The 23,831-nt window shown below is 44.8% G+C and overlaps 2 protein-coding genes across 3 annotated transcripts in view; both read right to left on the minus strand.

The window, feature by feature from the left end:
• Positions 1-23,831, minus strand: part of DHTKD1 (dehydrogenase E1 and transketolase domain containing 1) — a gene marked incomplete at its 5' end in the record, with an annotated part of 60,826 nt that overhangs the window by 10,752 nt on the left and 26,243 nt on the right. The window lies entirely within an intron of this gene.
• On the minus strand, positions 8,932-23,270 carry SEC61A2 (SEC61 translocon subunit alpha 2). 2 transcript variants are annotated; one of them, XM_081210734.1, is made up of 12 exons: positions 23,233-23,270; positions 20,988-21,055; positions 19,530-19,595; positions 18,976-19,054; positions 17,215-17,346; positions 16,792-16,901; positions 15,950-16,103; positions 12,692-12,852; positions 10,887-11,084; positions 10,586-10,777; positions 10,399-10,475; positions 8,932-10,008 (listed from the first exon to the last, which is right to left on the minus strand). In XM_081210734.1, exons 1-12 carry the CDS (start codon positions 23,237-23,239, stop codon positions 9,822-9,824), a joined length of 1,431 nt encoding a protein of 476 aa, XP_081066860.1. In that variant the 5' UTR covers positions 23,240-23,270; the 3' UTR covers positions 8,932-9,821. The 2 variants fall into 2 exon arrangements, with proteins under 2 accessions (XP_081066860.1, XP_081066861.1); XM_081210735.1 differs by lacking the exons at positions 18,976-19,054; positions 19,530-19,595; positions 20,988-21,055; positions 23,233-23,270 and adding an exon at positions 17,633-18,840.

Below are 23,831 nucleotides of genomic sequence, written 5' to 3' on the forward strand. Positions count from 1 at the left end.
TTTGTAAATCAGGTATTACTTGTTTTTTCTCCCTAAGCCAAGGGCCTTAGATGGAAATAGGAAAACAATGTACAGTGGTACCTCGGGGTTAAGAACTTAATTCGTTCCGGAGGTCCGTTCTTAACCTGAAACTGTTCTTAACCTGAGGTACCACTTTAGCTAGTGGGGCTTCCTGCTGCAGCCACGCCGCCGGAGCACGATTTCTGTTCTCATCCTGAAGCAAAGTTCTTAACCTGAAGCATTATTTCTGGGTTAGTGGAGTCTGTAACCTGAAGCGTATGTAACCTGAAGCGTATGTAACCCGAGGTACCACTGTAAATGCTTTCCTGAATCAGCTGCATGAATTTGATAATTAGCTTCAAATTGCAGGGTTTCATCAAAGGTGTCCTAACGAGTGGTTACAGAACAAGGAGAACTTCCGTTTCAAAGCTACTAGCCTAGATTTCATGTCCAGTAATTCTAAGGTATGGATAAGAAAAGTCACACGCTTCCATATCTGGTAGATGAAGGCTGCACATTTCTGATCAATATTATCACTGGAGGAAGTAATATTGCTTGCCTATTTGTACTGAACATAAATACCATATTGGCCTGAATATAAGCATCAAATTCCCCCCCAAATTCTGACTGTAAAAAGTTAAAAGTGCGGCTTAAATTCGCAACTTTACAAAAATGGGCTTTTACAATATTGCTGCTGAAACAGACATATGGTAAAATGGAATTTGAGTGTGAGTGCCTGTGGAATTTTAAGGGAGCGGCTTATATTCAGGTATTGTCTTTTTTTCTCCCCCTGCCCCCTGAATTTTAAAGGTGGAGCTTATATTCAGGCCAATACTGTATAGTTTACTGACTAAACTAACATTTTGTCTAGTCAGCAATTGAATATTTATGTCTAGTAAAAAATTTTTAGCAACATATTTGGTATTAAACCAAGCAGAGAATCATTATGAATAGCTTTAGCAGAATATATTTGTAAGAGAGTCTTTTATTGTATCGGATATTTAAAAAAAGGTAAAAAAGGTAAAAGACCCCTGGTCCAGTCAAAGGCAACTATGGGGTTGTGGTGTTCATCTCGCTTTCAGGCCAAGGGAACCGGTGCTTGTCCACAGACAGCTTTCTGGGTCATGTGGCCAGCAGGACTAAACCACTACTGGCGCACAGAGGACCATGACGAGTGCCAGAGCAGCGCACAGAAACGCCCTTTACCTTCCCACTGCAGCGGTACCTATTTATCTACTTGCACTTTGACGTGCTTTCGAACTGCTAGGTTGGCAGGAGCTGGGACAGAGGAATGGGAGCTCACTCCGTCGCAGGGATTTGAACTGCTGACCTGGTCAGCAAGCCCTAGGCTCAGTGGTTTAGACCACAACGCCACCCACAGATATTAATATTCATAATGCAGCTTTTGAAAATGAATTTATATTTTTTTAAGAGCTGCCCTTTTCAAAGGCAGAGAGCTCATCTGCTTGTTACACGAGGCCAGCGCTGCAATCCTAACTACTCATAATTAAGTCCCATTTAATCCAGCGGTGCTTACTCCTAAATAAGTGGGACTAAGATTGCATCCTGTGAAACTAAAACTCCCTATTTCAAATCCAAATTCTTCCATGAACACTTTCATTCTCCTGTTGGAAAATAATGCTGTCCTAACCTTGTGAGGATGCTGCAAGGGTTTTTACATAGACATTGAATATTCTCAAGCACTATAAAAAGTTGAGTACTGTGTGATATTGTCAGGGGTTCAGGAGCAGAGGCACAGGAAAGGGAGGAAACAGAGAGCGAGGGGGAGGAATCCGAAGGAAATATGAGCGATGACAGCGGCCCGAGATCTCCGAGTCTTTCCAGTGAATTGGAAGATTCACAGAAAGGGGCGCCAGTGGTCAGAGCAAGGGGGGCACCTAAGGGGACATCCCAGGAAGAAGGGACCAGAGGAGACTCAGAGAGCAGCAGTTGGAAATCGGGACCAGCTTCCCCACCAGAGCACAGTAGGGGGGAGGGGTCCCAAGTATCGGGAGCTGGCGGCTCGCCGCAAGCGGGAAGGCAGGAGTTAGGATTGGCCACACCTCCATCGGGGAGCGAGGAAACGGTCAAGAGGAAGGTTGAAGGCTGCGCGCGCGCGCCAAGTTCAAATGCACAGGAAGGCGGCACAGTAAGCAGTCCGGATAGGGAGCCAGGTCCTAAAGCCCGCCGCAAAGAGGGAGCAGAGTCGGGGGGGTCGGCGTCAGAAGAGTCCAGGAAGGAAGAGACCACGGGGGGTAGAGGGACCCAGAGGAGAAAGGCAAGACGGAAGAGGTGGGTTAAGGCTAGAGTATTAAGTTGGTGTACAGGAGGCGGAGACTCAGACGGAGCTTCGCCGGTCTAGCTTCTAAGACGTAGAGCTGCACGCTGCGGCTTAAAATGGAAACTGTAACTCAATAAAGACTGTTGTACAATACTACCGGCTAGCGTGGTCCTCTGTGAGCTGGGACCTGGAAGCAGCTCTGACAGATATCAACAACCCAGTCATAGCTACATTTAAGCAGTGTGTGTCTTAAGTATATGGTGCGAATGGGAAAGTCCACTTATTCAAGAGAATACAGTACAAGCTTTTGAACCTTATTTGGGGACTAGATAAACATCTTGCTTTGGCAGCTTTAACCCAATAGCTTGCCTGATCGGCAGCTGCAACATTTAGTAATTAGATCTGGACTGAAATTACACTCTGTCTACTTCTACATTCTGCACTCATGCTAGAATCCAAGTAACAGCCAGACTCCACTCATTTAATAGAAACATTAAACTCATCCCATCAGTCTATGGTACTTCTCTTAAATTATCAGGAACACACACTCTGGTATGTGCATAAAGATAGCATCCTCCTCTAAGACAGGGATGCAGCTGTCTTTAAAGATTGTCCCAGTCCATCTTGCCTTCTGTCTTTCGCCCAATGTATCAGGGAGAGCTGTCTCACAACTTGGGATTAACAATGTACATGGACTGTATGACAAGATCATATGGTCTACCATGTATCTGAGGAGATCTTTGTTACAGTCACTTCAGAAGTTAGGCAGGTGCGTACCAGGGAGAAGATGTCTATTGTGGTAGCAGCTTGGTTTCTGAATACTGTCCACAGAGATGTCTTTGTGGCACTATCTCGAGTCAAGCTTTTGAGTCAGTGCGGGCATTTTCTCACATTGACTGTTGTTTGTGATAGTCTAGAGTTTTTAGCTTTTTTATTTTTTGTTGGGGTGGATTTTTTTTAATACAGGAAGACATATGATATAAATGTTTTAAATAAACGCAGAGTGGCAAGGGGCATTGTGACTGCCCTGTTGCAAACTGTAGTGCTGCCAGTAAGGATACAGGAGACTGTGAGGAGAATCAGAGCTTATAGGGTTAAACAGCTCAGAGTCTACGTCCTGCCCACTGGGGTGGTCTCCATCCGGGGATCTGTTCTTTGTGTTCAGTCTGCTTTCGGTTTTGTCCAAGACTGGAGACAAGATGCTGTCTCCCGAAGGTGTTGATTTATTGTTGCTGCTGTACATAAATAGATTAGAGGAGAAGCCACGTACAGACTGTTTTCTGCACGCTCACTCACAAGAGCACACACTGTGTTTACTCTGCTACAAGTCCAGAAAAGCTGAATGGCAGTGGAAGCGTACAGGACTCATTCCTCATTACTTCACAGGTTATGGGTGCTAGCCTTCCCGGTTATGGAGGTTTTCAGCCACGCCTGTGCTGTGTCTGTGTGAGAAGAGCTGCAAAGTCCAGCTAGAGATCCTGCCATTCTGTGTGCTTAAGGCAAGGCATTGGAACTCACTGGTGAAGGAGGACCTCACTGTGGAGATCGCCTCTTCAAGGACTGGCTGGCAGGAGCGTGAGTAGGCTAAGCCCCGGAGAAGATTGCAGAGGCTCAGGAGACCTTCAGTGTCCCATTTGAGAGGCTCAATGGGCACAACAGGGAGGATTGGTCCTGAAGAGTCAGGGCTTGGCTTACAGGCAAGGGGCTCTGGGAATGTATGCAGAATGCCCCAGTTCCTGCACCGGCGGATGCAGCTGCAGCTGCAAGAGTAACAGCCGCTGCTGCACTGAGGAGAGACCAGAGAACTATGGGCCTTCTGGTGCTCAGTTTGGTCTCTTCCCAATTGCCCCATGTTGATGGGCTAGGGACCAGCCAAGAGATCTGGCAGGCTCTGGAGAGAGTGCACCTATGCACTACAGCAGGAGCCAAGATTCATGTGACAAGGAGTCTTTTTGAGATGAAACACTGTCCTGGAGAACCTGCTAGAGACCACATTACGCATATGCTGGCTGTGTTCAGTAGGCTGCGGCAGCTCAATGTGGCCCTTCCGGAAGAAGAGTTTATATTCTTCTGAGTTCTTTGGACAAAAGCTATGAGCATTTGTGTTTGACCCTTGAAGCCATGCCAGTGGAGCAGCTGACACTAGAGTTTTATCTCAGGGAGGCTGTGTGATGAGGAGCAACGCCTGGAGAAGATGGAGGGTGAGCAAGCTCAGGCTGTCCTGCATCCAGGAGTGGGGGTGCAGGGAGAAGTGAAGAAACAGTGAAAGCTTTTTTTGTCTCGTTTTCGTTGTGGCTCGAATTCCCATCTGGTCAGACAGTGCCCAGTGGAGCCACAGGAAGCCTCCAGAGCTGTTTCCTAGGGCAACCAGATTAGAGGCGCTGCCAAGCATGGGAAGGCTCAGAGAGGCCCCAAGAGAACCGACAGAGACACATAGTCACAACACCACCTGGCTGCTTCTATGACAACAGTGAAAAACTGCGACCAAGGCCACGTGCTGATCTAGCTGATTGACAGTGGTGCCAGTCACCATCTAATGCCCTCTGCTGGTCTTTGGAGGAACTGCAGGGCTGTGACGACAGGAAAAAGTGTGACTCTTGCAGATGGTTCCAAATGTCAATTGTGTCTGGCTCCGTTTATGCTTCTTTTTTGCAGGCGGAGATTGAGGCCTACATCATGCCAAAGATACAGTGCTGTTTGCTATCTGTTTCTTCTCTTGTCAATGATGGTTTCAAAGTGTGTTTTGAGGATAATGTTCTATTTCCAGAGGTGGGCGACAACTGGTCAGTGTTGAATGCAAAAACAGGCTGTTTGTTCTGGAAACACCTATTGCAGGTAAAGGTCCCACTGAGCCAGCACAAGCGCAGTGTGCGAATGTTCCTGTCCATGATGGGTGCCATCATCTGTGGCACCGAAGAATGTCACACGTCAACTGGGGGTATGTGAAGATCCCAGGTTGCACTGAGGGGTGCAAGATGAAGGCATGTGCCAAATACCTGGATTGCAGGGCCTGCAAGTAAGCTAAGGTTCAAACATGCACTTATCCTAGGTCTGACAGGGTAACCACAAAACCTTTTGAGCTAGTTCATGCAGACCTTTGCGGCCCTATGCAAGTTGCCAGTCTGGGTGGGGCCAAATTTGTGTTATCTCTGGTAGATATTTCCCCCGAAATGGGTGGGTGTTCACTCTACAGCACAAAGGAGAGGCTGCTGCCTTGGTGGAAGACTGGATCCCTGCAGTTGAACTACAGTTCTCACTGAGGGTCCAGAGCTTTCAATCAGATCACGGTGGGGAGTTCACCAGGTTGGTGCTGCAGAACTTCTTCCGCCAGAAAGGGATATGCCACAGGTTGACAGCCGCGCATTCTCCTCACGAGAATGGGGTGGCAGAATGTCGGAACTGAACGCTGCAGGAGGCAACAGAAGTCAGTGCTTTTGGGCGGAAGCGTGGAAAGTTGCGAGCTTCACTTTGAACCGCTTGTACAGTTCTGTAGTAGGGGACACGCCCTATTTTCTGCTTCACGGTAAGAAGCCCAAGGTGCATTTCTTCCATGTGTTTGGATGCAAGGCTTGGGTCCTTGTGCCAAAAGCCAAACGCATAAAGGGTTGCCCTAGGTCCCAAAGAATGATCTTTTGTGGGTATGAGCCAGGGACCAAGGGGTGGAGGTTTGCTTATCCAGAAGGCAATCAGTCTAGGATTCTAGTCAGCAGGAGTGCTGAGTTCTGTGAGCAAAGTGGGTGGACACGCATCCGTGGGAATCCAGACATTCTTTCAGAGAGTCTGCTTGACTCTGCTGAGGAGGAAGAGACAGAAACTGATCCTGCTGTTGAGGATCAGGTCCCTGACCAAGGGCAGGAACAGGAAAGGGCATATCCTAAAGCTGTTAAGCTAGAGCAAAGGAGTGCACCTTCATTGCCCGCAGGTTCAGCTGAGTCCAGAAGGCGCAGTAAGTCAGAGGGGCAGTCCTCTGAAGGCAAGGACACACTAGCTGGCCCTAGTGGGTCAGAGGGGGCAACTGAAGTAGTGCTCAGACGGTCAGCTCACGCTACAAAGGGAAAACCACTCGAAAGGTTTGATGTCACTAGCTTGTGGGTTGGTTTGGCTCAATGTGAACCAGCTTTGAGGAGGTTCAGAAATTGCCTGAAGCAGAAGCCAGGAAATGGCAAGAGGCAATGAATAAACAGTTGAGCTCAATGGAGTCTCTAGGTGTGTTCTCTAGTATGACGCTGCCAGCAGGCAAGCAGGCCGTGAGCAGCCGTTGGGTTTATCGTCTTAAACCCACAGCAACTGGGGAACCACAGTACAGTGGTACCTCGGGTTAAGTACTTAATTCATTCTTGAGGGCCATACTTAACCTGAAACTGTTCTTAACCTGAAGCACCACTTTAGCTAATGGGGCCTCCCGCTAATGCCGCGCTGCCGGAGCACGATTTCTGTTCTCATCCTGAAGCAAAGTTCTTAACCTGAAGCACTATTTCTGGGTTAGCGGAGTCTGTAACCTGAAGCGTATGTAACCTGAAGCGTATGTAACCCGAGGTACCACTGTACGAGGCTAGGTTAGTAGCCAGAGGTTTCATGCAGCGGAAGGGGCTGCATTACACTGAAGTGTATGCCCCTACTTCCAGAAGTGAAACTCTGCATATGCTCTTAGCCGTTGCTGCACAGAGAGGCCATCAGGTGCATCACTTTGATGTGGATGTAGCCTATTTGAAGTCAGACCTAAAGGAGGATCTGTACATGCTCCCTCCAGGGTTTGAGGGCAATAGGCCAGATGCAGTGGAAGCTCCACAAATCCATTTACAGCCTGAAACAATCGGCCAGGAACTGTAACTTGTGTCTGAATGAAGCCTTGCAGGGCATGGGTTTCAAGAGGAGTCTTGCTGACAGCTGCCTGTACCTGAAAGGGTCAGGAGAGTCACAGGAGCTAGTATCGGTGTTTGTAGATGACATAATCTATGTGGCCAGGACTGAGAAACGGGTTCAAGGTTTTGCCAAAGAGTTTGGGAAACGTTTCCAGCTCAAACATCTAGTTCCAGTGAAAATTTACCTAGGCGTCCAGGTTGATAGAACCCAGGACGAAAGCTCTCAGTCAGAAAGGCAAGATTGAGCAGTTGCTTGAGAAGTTCAAAATGTCTGAATGTGCAGGGGTCAGAACACCCACGGAGACAAGCTATGTGAAAGACAGTAAGCTTGGGGAACATGCTGAGTTTGAAAACACTGAGATCTTTCAGTCAGCTCTGGGTAGTCTGTTGTATCTCTCCCAGTGGAGCAGACCTGACATAGCGTTTGCTGTGAATCTGCTCAGCAGGGAGGCTACAAAGCCAAATGTGAGTGCCTGGAATGGTATCAAGAGGGTGCTGCGATACCTGTAGGATACCAAAGATTTCTGCCTCAAGCTGTCAGCTGAGGGTGAAGCACAGCTCACTTACTGGGCGAATCTGGAAGACAGGAAGTCTGTGTCTGGAATGGTAATAAAGTTTGGAAAATCTCTAGTTGGGTGGAAGTCCCGAAAGCAAAGTCTCTTGGTGCTTTCCTCTACTCATTGTTCAGTGAGTTGTCAGAACTCTGCAGGGAACTAGAGTTTTACACTTGTTTGGTCCAAGAAATCTGTGGGGATTGTTGTTTGCCCATCACTGGGAAGACAATCAACTCTATCTGAAGTTGGCAGAGTCTGGACAGTTCAAGTCTAGAACCAAACATTTAGACATACATTTCCAAAATGTGTGTCAGTGTCCAGACAGGCTTGCTGAAGTACTGTCCAAGCCAGCAGAATCTGGCAGATGGGTTTACTAAACCTTTGAGCTTCCAAAGACACAGTGAGTTCTGTGCAGGGTTGCTTTTGGGGTAAGTGATGTTGCTTGCATTCCCCCAGCGGTGCAGGACAAGAGGGGTCTGAGGAGAATCAGAGCTTATAAACAGCTCAGAGTCCTGCCCACTGGGGTGGTCTCCATCCGGGGATCTGTTCTTTGTGTTCAGTCTGCTTTCGGTTTTGTCCGAGACTGGAGACAAGATGATGTCTCCCGAAGGTGTTGATTTATTGTTGCTGCTGTACATAAATAAAGCTTCTTAGATTAGAGGAGAAGCCGCGTACAGACTGTTTCCTGCATGCTCACACACAAGAGCACACGCTGTGTTTACTCTGCTACAAGTCCAGAAAAGCTGAATGGCAGTGGAAGCTTACAGGACTCATTCCTCATTACTTCACAGAGACTCCCATGCCATAGATACTGCACTGTTACAAACCAGGATAGTAGAACTCTGCCGTTAAAAACTTTTATGGACTAAACAGAAGGTGACAAGGCTATGGCAACACCAAATGTAATTTTACACACCTTGAGTAGCAAAATCAATTCTTGGCTTGGGGGCACACCAACTAGTTTAACAAAATAAAAATCATGGTAAAGCAATTTGCACATAGTAAGAATAAGTACCAGAGCCCATAAATCTCTAGTGCAGAAGGGGAAGAAGGCTGTCTTCAACAAGCTAATCTCTCTTAGCCACAGTTTTTATAAATCCCAAATGAGAGGTAACACTGGCCCACCTTACAGGCTCTAGTAAAAGTATTTTCATCCAGCCAATGTTAAGTCCCTTGAGTTTAATGGGAGAGTTGAAAGTCTAGTAAGTAAAGCATCTTATACAACAAATAAAGCAACATTTTAATTAAATAAGTTTATTGTCTAATGTTTACACTGCTGCCAAGAAGCACAATGATTTCTTTTTCAGCATGACTTGCTAATTTCCTCTGCTTTAAGACCTAGGGCTTTGGAAGAAGGGGAGAAGTTTCAACAGTATAGATTCCCCCTGCTTCAAAGAACACATGGGTCTATAATAAGGCAAAGCAGCACTTAGAAGGCTGCTACTGGCTGCTGGGAATCTTGGATAAGGACTTCCAACCTTACTCCTCCCTTGTGCCTTCACAGATCCCAAATTTGCAAGTGAGATGGTTAAAATTCTCACACACCCCTGGCTTCAAAGCATGGTGCTTGCAAGGGAACATGGCAAAGGCATCAGACACTGACCACACACCAGGAGAGTTGGGGTATGCAACAGGTCACATTTCTTTAAGTTGTATATCAAAAGGAATTCATGTAAATATATATTTCAGGGGGGAAATTGCATGTACTTTTTAAAATAAGCTCAGGGATTCTCACAGGTGGTCACTTGGAACTCTATTGTTGTGGTTCCCTTTTGCCAGTGTGTGCAGGTACATTCAAGCCTCGTAATGGAGTGTCCAAAGTGTTCTCTACTAACAAAATGGGCATCTTTTGACAATTTCCACAGGAAGGCAGATGCACTATTTTCCAGCATCACAGGCAACAATGGAGATTTTTTTTTGTATTTTTAACCCATGTAAACTCTTTATTCTTAAGGCAGCTGGAATAGAAGCTGCACACAGGCATTGTGCAATACCTATTATGAGAAATATGGCAAGTAGCACTTGGAACGGGGGTGAGGGCGGGACTGGCATTACTGGAATAAAAGATTCCAGTCATCAAAATACAGGAGTTCCTTTCTTACACGTCACATGGTATCTCAACATTTAGAAAAATAAAGCACCCACCCCTCCAACCTCTGCCTGTTCTTTGACAAATATCTCAAAATATTGATAAATAATGGTGACAGCAAGTAGAATGCCAGTGCCTGAGCCAATGGCGCCAAGGAAGTCCGCTAAGACAGAGAGGGCCCCGATGCACAAGCCTCCAAATGCAGCTGCCGTGGGGATGTACCTGTGGGAGGAAATCACTTTTAATGTGGGCCTAACAGGCTGAACTCATTCTTCTGCACAGGTAAGTCATTATGGCTTCAATCCTAACCCCCATTAAGTTAAACTAGACTCATGAAAATGAAAGCACACCTCTTGATCCACCAGAGAGGCTGAAAAAGCTGTAGACTAGTTAATAACAGCCTGAGTTTGAATCATTTCTACCCACAAAGCCCAATATTTCTTTATGATTGTGACTGCAGCAACAAGGGGCCAGGTAGAGAGGCAGCAGGATTGAGCTGGAATGCATCTGTGTTCTGCCCAAGTTTAGACATGCTTATTCAGAAGCAAGACCTGTTGGGTTCCATGGTCTTCCTCCTTAGTGGGTAAACTGGAAATTCACAGCAACTCTTACCTGTTTAATTCATGAACCATGGAAGTGTCCCTGTGGCCTCTCATCACCATCTGCTGTTCTTTCAGTTGCTTGGCAACCTGCAGAAACACATGTGTATCAGGTGGCTGCAGTGTTCTGATGATTAGAAACTAGCCTTGTGCGAAGAACAGCAGCAAAGGTTTACAGAGCAGTCATGAAAAATACCTACATCTTTTGCAGATGATCCTGACACTTCAATCCACGTCTTGGAGAAAAATGCACAGGAACCCAACATAAATATGATATAAACAATTACATGGACAGGATCCTCAAATATAGCACCCATGGATTCTGGAGGCGAGAGGTAATAGCAGAGGCCTCCAACAGGGTAGGCACGTGCTGGACCACCACCAGTAACGTCCTGGAGAGGAAACAGTAAACGCACCAGCAACATGAGGGCCCTTTGCAGATCAAAAGCTAACTTACTGCTACTTGTAAAGGCCGCATTCTAGGAATGGGTGAATACTTACCGCCCACTGCCCAAGTAAGTTTACCAAGAAGTTGCCACTGAACCGCACAGACAGCATTTGAGAAATAACATAGAGGTTGGAAACTAAGGCAGACTGAAGAATGATGGGAATGTTGGAGGTGTAAAAGAGTTTGATAGGATAGCTACTGTATTGTCCGCGATATCGAGCAGACTTGATTGGGAGATCAACACGAAATCCCTTGGGGAGGAAAAAAGAAAAGTTAATCACTAAGCTATAAGAAAATCAGAAATGCATTCACTAAGAAGTCACAGAAATTGTTAAGTGGCTTGGAACTTTGGACTGGATTATTTGCATTTCTGTTACAATTAACCAGAACTGGCCATCTGTGATCCTGAGTCCAAGGATTTATCAGGTCATGCCTGCACATTGAAGTCTAGATGCCAGAAGCAAAGGTTTTGCCTAGTTTTTTCAAATCAATATACAATTCCTCTGCTCTGCAATTAATTGTCATGAGCAGAACGTTTCTGTGGCCACTCTTTCACCCTCCATACTCCTTGTCTGAGTCCTCCATCCCTTCCCCATCCAGACCACTCCATATTTCAAATCTCCGCTGTCTTTTCTTAAGCTCTCTTGCTTCTACAGATGCACAATTGTGTCTCTCCTTTCTTTCTGCCCGTTTGCACTGTCACAATCGAGAATCCTCCCAGCTCAGCCGCTACATACAAGGACTCTTCTGCCTGCTCCATGCCTCTTTCCCCATGCTCAATCTCAATCAGAACCAGCTTTTGAACAAAGAAAACTTCTCAAAAGCTGTTTGTGGCATGGCACCAGACCCCACTTCTGTTTTAAATCAAGTCCCGCTAGGCATGCCCAAGCACCCAGGATACTGACAAGGGCTCTTCAGATCCAGACCCTCCTCTCCCTCTGTATTCTCCTAGTAAACAGTGGAACTTCAAATGAAATGGATCAGCAGTAGGTTCAGACACACAAAGAGGAAGCACTCATTCACACAAAGCATATTTAACTTCTACGGAACTGACTTCCACAGGATGCCTGATACCCAGTGGCTCAGATGGCTTTAAAGGGAGATTAGAAAGATTAATGAAAGCTAGACACCAGAGAACACACAATGAAGGAAGAGTGTCATCTTCACACTCTGTGTATCCAGATGTTACTGGGGTGCATGGAAGCAACATGGACTAGATGGAACCCTGTGGTTTGCTCCAGCAGGGGGTTCCTCACATTTTCAGAATCTAGCAACAAAGCTAACCATCACACAATTCTGTTATTTCCAACACCGACACATTTTATAATTATACAAGGAGTTCAGAGCAGCCTCCCATCCAACAGGGCCAAACCTGCTCAGCTTCAGCACTTAGGAGTGGGTCATAAACCTTCAAACCATCATCTGGGTCAAATCAAGCTGCACTCTGTTTTAGAGACAGTTACAAAGCAAAGCTACAGTATCCAAAAGAAAACAGTCACCGGTGTTAACTACTGTAACGCCACTCCAAATGAAAGTGTTGGTGCTGACCTTTAAAGCCCTAAACGGCCTTGGAACAGTTTTAGGTTCAGAACGGACCTCCGGAACGAATTAAGTACTTAACCTGAGGTACCACTGTATTTTCTCAAACTAATTTAGAATAAAAATTATCCTAACAAAAGTTGTTTGCAAACTTGAAATGTGGCCTTCCTCCTGACACAAATGCTACAGTGAACGTTCTGGTGCCTGGTGAGCTATTCACAGATCCTTTAGGGCTGTTTAGGATGCTTAGACCACGGTTCCTTCTGTGAGGGAAAAATAATAGTTCTGTAGTAAGATGTACGCAGCAGACTTCACCTACCTGAAAATATATAACTACAGCAAACACAAATACTGTAGCAATCAGATTCATAAGATTAGGCAAGTTCTGGCGGTAGAAAGCCTCTCGTAAAGCACGGACTTTGTCGGTTCGTGTAGCCAAAAGGTGGAACAACGCAATGACGGCACCTTCAAATTCAGTTCCTGTGTGTACCAAAAATAATAAAGTAACCCCTATGAGATATAGACAGTACAAGCCTGGTGATAAATTTCACCAGGTGATAAACAAGATTATTTTTAATAAAAGATGGAAATGGAATTAACACAGAGAAAAAACTGCAAGGAATGAAATCTTACAAAGAACAGAATGCTAAAAAGGACTGCATACAAATAAAATAAATTGTGTTGAACTTCTGCAGGTATTACAAAACCTCAAACATGACAACACATTTCTGTTTTTTAATGCAGAACATCGTGCTTTTGTTTTATAGAATTTGGGTGTTGTAATCCAAAAAGTTACAACAACTCAGTGACTAGATTTGGACAACTGTATCTTGACTTACTTAGCTGAGGTATGAACAAGATGTCTGGCCATGCCTGCAGCCTTTTGGCTCCTCACTTTGGCCAAGCAAAAAATTCCCAGGAAGTTTCCCATTAATTCTAGCTTCCTCTTTCCTCTGAGCCAGGAAGCTGTGATTAAGAGCTCCAAGTAAAGGTAAGGTATTAAGCAAACTTCAAATGATAGTGTAATATTCTAGCCTATTCCAAATCTATTCCCCATAATTTCTAATTCAATCAAAATGGGAAACATGACTAATGGAAGACTTCCTAGTTTGTTTTTGTGACCAAAAAGATTGTTCAGAGCTCAGATTAATAAGCAATGTCTGAATTGTGATAGTGTAAAGTCGTAATTTACAAAATATTTGCCCCAAAAGAATTATTAGGGTGATGCATTTAAAAATAGTAATATTTATTACATTTCTATAAAGCCCTTCATCTGAGGATCACAGGGCAGTTTGCAATATATATATGGCCCCCTGTTTAAAAGACCATAGATTGTTTAATTAGCTGAAGGCCTGAGAGAAGAGGTATGTTTTTGCCTGGCACCTAAAGAGACGTTCCATAGATGGGCAGCCACTGCAGAGAAGGCCCGTTCCCATGTTGCCACCCTCTGGACCTCTCAAGGAGGAGGCATACGAAGAAGGGCCCCAGATAATGATTACAGGGTTTGGGTCAGTTCATATGGGGGGGAGAAGCAGTCCTTGAGGTATTGCAGTCCTCAGCCATTTATGGCTTTATAGGTCAAAACCAGCACTTTGAATTAGGCCCAGAAACTAATTGGCATCAACTGCAGTCGGGCCAGGATCAGTGTAAGATGCTGTGCCTCTCTTGTACCTGTGAGCAACCTGGCTGCCAAATTCCACACCAGCTGACATTTCTAATATCCAAGAGGTTACCAGAGTACAGAAAACAGGAGTTAGGCTATCCCTGTCCAGATAGGGGCATAGCTGGCCACCAACCAAAGCTGACGGAAGGCACTCCGGGCCACTGAGGCCGCCTGAGCCTCAAGTGACTGCAGAGAATCCAAGAGGGCCCCCAACCTGTGTACCTGCTCCTTCAGAGGGAGGGCAACCCCTCAAGAGCAGGCAGCCTTCCTTCCATCCAGCCTAGGGAACCACCCACTAACAATGCCACAGTTCATTAAGTCTCTTCTGCATGATTCACTTTTCTGGTGCTGCCTTCTTCCAGGCAACCTCCAACAGGGGTAAATAACTCTGCTGCATCTAAGCACTGGGTGCAATTTGCTCATTTACGTGACTGCCTAATTAGGAGGCATGCTCAGAGCAGTGACTCAGGGCTTCTCTGAGCTCAGATAACTCTTTCTTTTGCACACGCCAGAAGTAAACCTCTTGGTGTGCAAGAATGGAATATCCCCCCCTCCTTCCATTAACAAAAATAGTGTCACTCAGCTATCAGTTGTCTGGAAAACAGAAGTGTTAGAGAGAAAATGCAGATAAGCAGAAGATGAAATAGTGTGGCACAGTAGCAGAAGCAAATCCAAGGAAATAAAAAATTCAGAAATCAGAAGGGAGAAACTCGCTCAGAGAGAGGGAACAGTTACAGAATCGGGGTTGCAATCCTGCATTGAATTAATTGTTCATGATTCCCACTGAGGTCAGCGGGACTTACCTAGGCACAAGTGATGATAGGATTGCCCCTTTGGATTTAAAAGTTATGCTAGATGCTAACCTCTCAGCACAAAAAGGGCACTGCTTCTCTACAGGTAGGCCGCGACTCTGCAGCTGAAGCTGGAGAGGCTAAAACAAAATAAAGTTAACATTTCTGTACTGCAGATTTCCAGGCAGACTTTTGGCACAGCAACCAAGATACCCCAACTACGGGATTATTCTTTCATCAGAAAACAGCAACTGTGCCACAGTATTTCCATTCAGCATATATTACATAAATGAACAGATCATAAATCACAAAAGGAATTATGTTCCAGACTCTGGGAAGCTCCAGAAGTTTCACTGTGGTGGGAGGCCTCACCACACCTGCCCAGCAACCTTCTGCTCTGACATGATGTGATGACATGGCTGGCACAATGAGACAGCCTTCTGGACAGCCAGTCTGCCAGAGTCTGTTAAGAAACCCAGATCAACTTTGCCTCCCGCCCTGCGAAAAATAATAATCAAAAGCCTGCTGCCTCCTTATCCTTTTGCAGCAGAAAATAAAGCATGCACAGTGACCTAAGACAGCGCTTCCCAATTAGCTAAGTGCTGGGGACCTCACTTTTCAAAAGCCAAGCCATGGACCCCCTACTTTTAAAACGGTTGGTATCTCTGTGGTAGTTTTTGTTATGCGCATGGAGCCACCATATCCTCCAACATGTCCCAGAGCAAAACTGGGTCACACATCTTCTGGGCTCCTGCATGTGTCAGGCAACCTGTGCGAGAACACAGCACCCCAAAACGGGGTGTCCTGCGCAGCTGGTGGGTATGTGCCACAGACCTCCTGGGTGTGTTACATGGACCCCTGGGGTCCACAGGCCACCAACTGGGAGCAGTGATCTGGGACATTTCGCTGTTTGTGGTTATGAAGAGATTAGTCTAATATCACATCGTATAAAAGTTCATTTGGTGCAAAGGTTGTGCCTTCACTATGCCATGTCTTCATTTAGTTCCCCATCAGCAGATCTCATCCACTCCGACATCCATGGTCACTCACTATATTAACCTAAAGAAAGCAGCTGACAAGCATGCATTTGGTCAAAAGGTCAGATTTTCAAAGTGTACTATACCTCTGCCAGTGTTAATAGTTGTAGGACTGAAAGCCTTCCAGACAATGGTTTCACAGATGTTGGTAGCAATAAAGAGGGAAATCCCAGAGCCCAAGCCATAACCTTTCTGCAAGAGCTCATCTAGTAGCAGCACTATCAAGCCAGCAACAAACAACTGTGGGTGAAAAACACCAAAATATCCACAAAAGGGGTTTAATATCTGATTTGCTATCAGAGTTGCAGTTCCTCCTTCTGTCATTCCAGTTGAGTAAAGGAAGTAACAAAACCTCTGGAATCATCACTAAAATGTATGCTGCAATTCTTAGCATAGATGCTTGAAAGAAAATCTCACCAGCAAGAATAGTACCAAAATCAGAGGAGCTAATAAGCACTGTCATAACAAAGAATGGTGTATTATCAAAAATAAAGTTAGTTAATTGACTCCTGGTTGTTCATTGGGAAGTCCAAGTAGATTTTTTTTAAAAAAAGATCTTATATCTGAAAATATTTGACATTTTGTTTTTACATAGGCCTTGGTCAAATCCCCTTAATAGCACAAAGAAAATAATTATAGAATATTATCTAGCTAGTACAGCACCTTGGTGAGTGATCTGAGAGAAGGTACAAAATAAATTAGAACTTTTAAGGAAGTTTTGTTTCCCTTTATTAGTATACTATTGAGGGACATATAGTTGATTTGAATTTATTTTTAATAATGAAAAAATATTTTTTTATTTAACAAAATGTATATACCACTTCATTGTAATAAAAGCTCTAAGCGGTTTACAAGAAATATTAAAATTAACAATAAGAACCAGTTACAAAGAATTATTAACTATACTTAGAGTATTCAGAAGACGTACCTGAATTATAATCAGGAGACAAATTCCAGCCCCCATTTCTGCAGGATCTCCATACATCCCAGTCATGACATACACAATTGCTTGCCCAATAGTAATTATCATTCCAAACACTGAAACAACAACAAAAGAGGCAGGTATTCCCTGCTTGTATGACCTAACAGACATAAGTAAAGTTTGATTTGATTTTGATTTAAACTGTCTATTCTGCTTTTCCAACAATAAATGTTGAATGCAAAGCGGCTCAAAATAATCACAAAAGCACTGAAATCAACAAACATTACAATCACTATACTATCAGACACAATCACATATATATAAATAAAGCAAACAACAACAAATTCATCAGAATGGTTACTACAATTCAATAGAGCATTAGCTAAGAAAAAATGAAGTTTCCATTATGGCAAAGATATTAATACTCACACTTCTGAGCACCATTAAAAAGGGCTCTGTCTTTTGGTGTGTCACCAACTTCAATGATCTTGGCTCCAGCCAGTAACTGCATAATTAAACCAGATGTCACAATGGGAGAGATACCTAGCTCCATCAACGTGCCTGCAAAGGAGAAGATACTCTTAACAATAGTGTAAACTAATACAGACTTCTTACAATTCCTTAAATACTCCAAAGTCTCAGTTCACTGCATATTTCCCCACTAGCATTGTCTTTCAAATATAATTGGTCACATACCTAACCATAGTGCTGGGCTTTAAACACTGCATCCAGAATGCTTGCAGTATTAAACAGTATTAAGGGTGGAAGAGTATTTCCACAAACAACATTAGCTGCTCTTAAAGGCACAAGGGAGCACACTAATTTAGTACAAATTAGAAATAAATACCTTCCCTCCAGGTCTCCTAGACAATATCAAGATTCAAATGTACAGTGTCTTTAGCATGGCTCGTATTATCTGGAATGGGCTGGATAATCTCTTTCTCTCCATGGCCTCATTTTGAGAATTCCTTGCTCTGCACTACATAGTTAAAATCAGAAATCTTACACAAGAAATGGGAGTCAGATGTGGCACTTTCAGAAATATAAGTCACATACACACACCCAGTTGACAGGTTCAGCAGGTGGCTTCACTGGCTACTGGATTTGCAAGAGCCCACTTGGAGAAACAGAGAAAAGAGAATGTCCCCCCAAAAAAGTGGTCTTCCAAGTAAAACTAGCTGCTGACCCTGTCTCCAAGAGACCTGCATTGATGGTATATATACATATATACATACATACATACATACGTGCACACTGTGCTTTTTCCTGGGGGGACACAGGGGTACGCATACCCCTAAACATTTTGTAAATCTAAGTTTGGCCTCATTGAGGGGCAGTATTTCAAAATGAGTAGGAAAATGAGAGTACCCCTAAACATTTTTTTAGAAAAAAGCACTCTGTGTGTGCACGCGCTATCGCATGTGGTCTTCCAAGTAAAATTAGCTGCTGACCATGTATCCAAGAGATCTGCAGTGATAGGGAGAAAAAACATTTTGCAAAATATAGGTAAAAATTATTCACATACCAAAATACAGTAATTTTGAAACCCATCAAGTACTTTCCAAACTCTAACAAAACTTACTATTTAGCTTCTCAGTACCAAAGACCAAAGAAAATTGTAATTTCAAGATAAAAAGAGCACTTGTCAATTGCACATTCTCATTAATGTGACCCCAACTACCATACTTCTCCATCTATAAGACGCCCCCTTGTATAAGGGACCCCCCCATTACGGAGGACTAAATTTTAAGAAAATGAGGGGAGATGGCCCAAAGTTGTTGAGCCTCTCCCCCCACGCAGCTGCAAACAGGAAACACTCCCGAGATCGTTTCCCATGGGAAGCGGCAGCGGGGGAAGTTGCGCTCCCTCCAGCCACCCGGTTTGCAGGAGCGCAACCTTCCCTGATGCCGCCACGTGTGGGAAATGATCCAGGGAGCGCTTCCCATGTGCAGCAGCATCGGGTGAATTTGCGCTCCTGCCAAAGAGCTGGCTGGTGGTGCACCGCTTCTCCCCCCCCCCCCACCATGCCACTATCCATGTATTGGACGACCCTGGCTTTTTGACGTGATTTTTGAGTCACAAAACCTCATCCAATACATGGAAAAATGCGGTATATGCACCATGAGCCATCTCCAGACGGTAAACCAAAGCCAGAGAAAAGACAGCAGGAGATATGATTAGAACCCGGACCTCTGTTTGATGCGAGAATGACTCTCATCCAGTAGAAAGGATCTGCGGAGTCGGAGGACATTATTCCAAACAATGGTATCTGCAAGATTCATAGCAACATTACACTTAAAATATATAAATGAGGGAATCCCCTCCCCCCACACCACCACCCATCATCCATTTGTTGAGCACAGACAAATATAATACTGCAATAATCAGCAGTTTACTTCAAGACTTTCTCAAGCATATGGTTGCTGGTTAAAGCTTGAAAACAATGTAAACCTATACATGTCTACTCAGGTGAGCTTAATAGGACTTACTCCCAAGTAAGAGGATACAGGATTGTGACCTGAAACAGCCCCAACAGAAAGAATGTTAAAAGCCCCAGGTTATTTTCAAGCCAATATCATAATTCTTTGTGTGAATAATTCACTGAGCTTTTTTCTTTTCTTTTAAAATGTGAATTGTTGGTTGTTTCTAAGAGGGGGCTTTACTTCTGGGACATTTTTTCTGCATGGCAATAACCCTTACTGTCTCCAGCCATGTGTGCCAGTTATTACCACATTGATACTGACCTGGCAGCATACTAGAAAAATGAAGAGGGTGATAGCTGTCCATAAAACCTTTTCTCTGAACTGAATCTGCAGAACACAATGAAAAAGAAAGAAAAAGGGGAAAAGAGATGTCTGGCAGGCCAATAGTATAACGGGCAGGCCAATAGTATAGCGAACATACAATAAAGCAGCCCTAACTGGCAATTTAAGGCAGACTTGTATTTAGACACTGGCATGCAAGTAACCAGGGTAGTCCCTCCATATGTCTGTCCAGCACAGAAGGACACAGCTCTCCATCTGTCCTCTGCCAGCCCCCAAGAGGTCAGTCCATATGTTCTGTGGCTTAGTAACCTCCATGGGCTTGATTACAAGGCTATGCTATCAGGGGTATACAGTATTCACATTTCACCAGTCCAGAAGGTATGTACAAGCTGTGACATGGGAGCTAACTTGCGTATCTCCAATACTGAGGAGAGACAATGTCTGTCCTTCCAAAGTGGCAAAGGAACAGGAAGCACTAACAGTTTGCATGTCCTGTTGTACAACAACAATACATCTGACCCTTAAGTTCTTACTTAAGGGGCAAAGTAAAGTGCTTATTCCACTGGACTCATTGGGCTAGGCACTGCAATCTAGGTAGGCATATCTGCTCAGAAGTCATGCCCATTAAGTTCAATGGGGCTTACTCTCAGCTAAGTATGCATAGGGTTGCAGACTTGGGCTGTAATCAAAACCCCCAAGTCAGCTATGATGAGGCTTTATGGTGTGACAGAGCCAGGGGGGCACCCACAGTCCTGCCACTCATGCCAATAAAAGTGGAATGTGAGGAGAACAGGAATAAATGCTTCTTTGACACACCAGGTCCCAAAATGGCACAGCGAAGAGGCTCGGAAGAAGCCCATTGTAGTCACGGGACAACAGCAAGTCCAGCTCAGGACCCTGTAGCTTGTGCCCACAGAGTGGCTTCTCTCCCCACCCTGGCTAGAGCAGGGGTATTGCATCTCTGTTTGGCAGCAGTGCTCCCTAGCTGGCAGAGCTGAGTAGGGTTTGGAAGAGGGACACCTCAACCTCATCCCAACCACCTCCAGTATGGAGGCCTGTGGGTTGGGACTGCTCTGTTGGTTGTGACCAATGTTTGCTAGATTGTGCTCCGTGTAACTAGACCAAAGTAAACATAGGGGTACATCAATGGAACATGTCAGCACCTAAACAATCACTTCAACATAGAGGGATTTTTACACATTTAGATTTTTGAAGAACACAACTTGCATCCCCAAATACAAACTTTGTCACAATGTCAAGCAAACTAAAGGCCTGTATACAGTATTCCGAAGAGCCAGAAAAACCAAAATAGGTGGTACATAGCCTAAAGAAACTACATGATCTCAAGCATGTTTACTCAAAGAAACCCCACTGTGTGAATTCAAAATGCATTTGATCAACATTGCACAAATAAGAGACACCATGATGTGCACTTACTTTTCTTTCTGGCTTCTGGATTTCCGGAAGAACAGCACAGAATGGCTTAATAACTTCTAGAAATTTTACTGTTAAAGAAGACAAATATTAAAACAGCAGAATGTAGGTTTTGACCAGTCCAAGAAAACATTTCAATTTCTCATACTAGTGTATGTTCCTGACTGCAAATATATGCCCTGGTTTGATGGGGGGACGGGATGGGATAGAATCCCTATTTTCATCAGCTCTATCTTATATATTAGTGAAATAGATCTTTGGCCACAAACTAGGTTACACACTTTTTAAAAAGTGAAAACTCAAATCCTTTGTATGCTAATTTGTGAGTGCATTTAACTGAATTCAATATAACTTACTTCCAAACACACACACACAGGAACAGGCTGCTGGTCACAGTGGGAGAATTAAGCATATACTTAACTCTCCCCCATTGAACTCAAAAGGACTTGAGAGTGACCTAATCTTTCTCATCTCTCAAAGTTGGGATGAGGGAGGTAAGGATCCATCCATCTTCACAGCTGGATCCAGTTTCCCACCCCTGATCTAAGCAAAGGTGAGCAGCTTTTGCCAGCCTGGTGCCCTGTAGTTGTTTTGTACTACCATCAGCTGATGGGAGTTGTAGTTCAAAACATCTGATTGAGAAAGTAGTCCATTGTCTACCCTGGATGGGGCTGCCCTCTCCTAGGAGCAGGTTCACAGCGGGGGATGTGTGTGTGTGTTTGTGTGTGCTTCTGGATCCATCTTTGTCACTGGCCTGTGGCTAGAAGCATTTTTTACTAGCATTGACTGGTAGGATCATTCCTGGACCAGGAAAGATCAGCCACAGCAATTCATGCACTGGTTACATCAAGACTGGATTACTGCAAGGCGCTTTATTTGGGGCTTGCCTTGTGCTTGATCTGGAAGCTGCAGTCAGTGCAGAATATTGCAGCACTACTGCTGACAGGAGTGAGACCCCATCAGCATGGAACACCTGTAACTCAGAGATCTCCACTAGTTGCCAGTTTGCTACCAGGCCAAGTTCAAGGTGTTACTGTTAGCATATAAAGCCCTGAACAACTTGGCATCACTTTACCGGAGAAATCACCTGACCCATAATATGCCCACTTCATCACTTCAATCTGCAGAACTTGTACTGTTACTGCTGCCACATAATAGTATTTGTTCTGCATTTATAAGAAACAATCTTTTAGTGTGGCAGCACCAAAACTTTGACACTCCCTGTCTCTTAACATCAGGTAAATGACTTCATTGTACTCTTTTCAGTGCCTGCTAAAACATTTTTGTTTAGATAAGCCTACCTAGATATGTAGGACGTTGTTGTGTTTTAACCTGTTATTAGTTTATCACTGATTTTAATTTTTTGTAATATTTTAGTCATTTTCAGCTGTTTTTACCAATGATTTTATTTAATTCTTTTTGTAAACTGCTTAGAGGTTGTTCAGAATCAAGCCTTGTATAAATTTTAAGAAATAAATAATATGAAATAATTGAAACATCACAATCTGTAAGATTAACATCACAATTTGCAAGATGGTTCAAAATGATTTGTGAGCTAAAACATTTCTTTTCCACTTGAGATGCTTATGAAGAAGATAATTTATTAAATTTGTAGACCACCCTATAGCCATAGGTCTCAGGGTGTTTCACAATGTATCGTATATGATATGCATCTTCAAATATCTAAAGGGCTGTCACATGGAAGATGGAGCAAGCTTGTTTTCTCTTGCTCCAGACTCGAGTCTAGAATCCAAAACAATAGATTCAAGTTACAAGAAGAGAGTCTGACTAAACATCAAGAAGAATTTTCTGGCAGCAAGAGCTGTTGGTCGCTGGAGCAGACTTTCAGAAGTGGTGCTTGACTCTTCTTCCTTGGAGATTTCTAAGCAGAGGCTCAATGTCCCCCCGTCCAGCATGAGATTCCTGCATCGCGGGGTGGGGGGGTGGGGGGCTGGATTAGATGCCCCCCGGGGTCCCTTCCAACTCCTCGCTCCTTCTCGCCCCCTTAAAGCAAATCCTGCCCTTTCCCCTCTGGCCCTTTCTGCATTTCCGCTTCGGAGCCCTGCGCGGGGGGGGGGGCTGCGGGGCCCAGAAGGGGCTCCTCTCGCCCCCGCGCAGCCCAGCAGGCGCCGCCCCCGCCGCCCCCCGGCCCGCCCGCCTCCGAGGCAGCCGCGCCGGACCCGAAGCCGCCGGCCAGGACGCCCCCCTCCGGCCCGCCCCCTCCCTCCCTCCCGGCCCGCCGACTCACTTCCCATGCTGGCGGAGGAGGAGGAGGAGGAGGAGGAGGAGGCGCCCCCCCGCACTCGCCGCCGCTCACGTGACCAGTGACGCCTTTTCCCGGCGCGACCGAAACTCCGGCCACGTAGAGCCACGCAGAGTGGAGAGTCGCGCCACCTTGTTTACATTCGCTTCTTGAATTGGAGGGGCGCTTTAATTTAATTTAATTTAAATTTATTTATATTTGTGTAATAAAATTGACGGGCGCTTTATTTATTTACTATTAAATTTGAGGGGCGCTTTTATTTATTTGTTTAATTTGACGGGCTTTGTATTTTTCATTCATTTATTTATCCTCCAAACTGCTGCAGTTGTTTTCAGCCTTTTGCTGCGAAAACGGCGCGTTTTGAAGTGTCCCACCGGCTGAGAAATTCTTAATTAAACCTGGGGTCAAACTATCATCCCAAGGCCTAACATTATCTAATTCACTCCAAAGTGTGGCAACAATTTTGCCGCGAAAACACGACGTTTTACAGCAGGGGGCAGCAAACTTCTTCATCAGGGGGCCGGTCCACTGGCCCTCAGACCTTGTGGGGGCCGGACTATAGTTTGAAAAATATAAATGCCCGG

The sequence above is a fragment of the Podarcis bocagei genome (genome assembly GCF_964188305.1).
Source record: "Podarcis bocagei genome assembly, chromosome: 10".
Taxonomy (NCBI): Eukaryota; Metazoa; Chordata; class Lepidosauria; order Squamata; family Lacertidae; genus Podarcis; species Podarcis bocagei.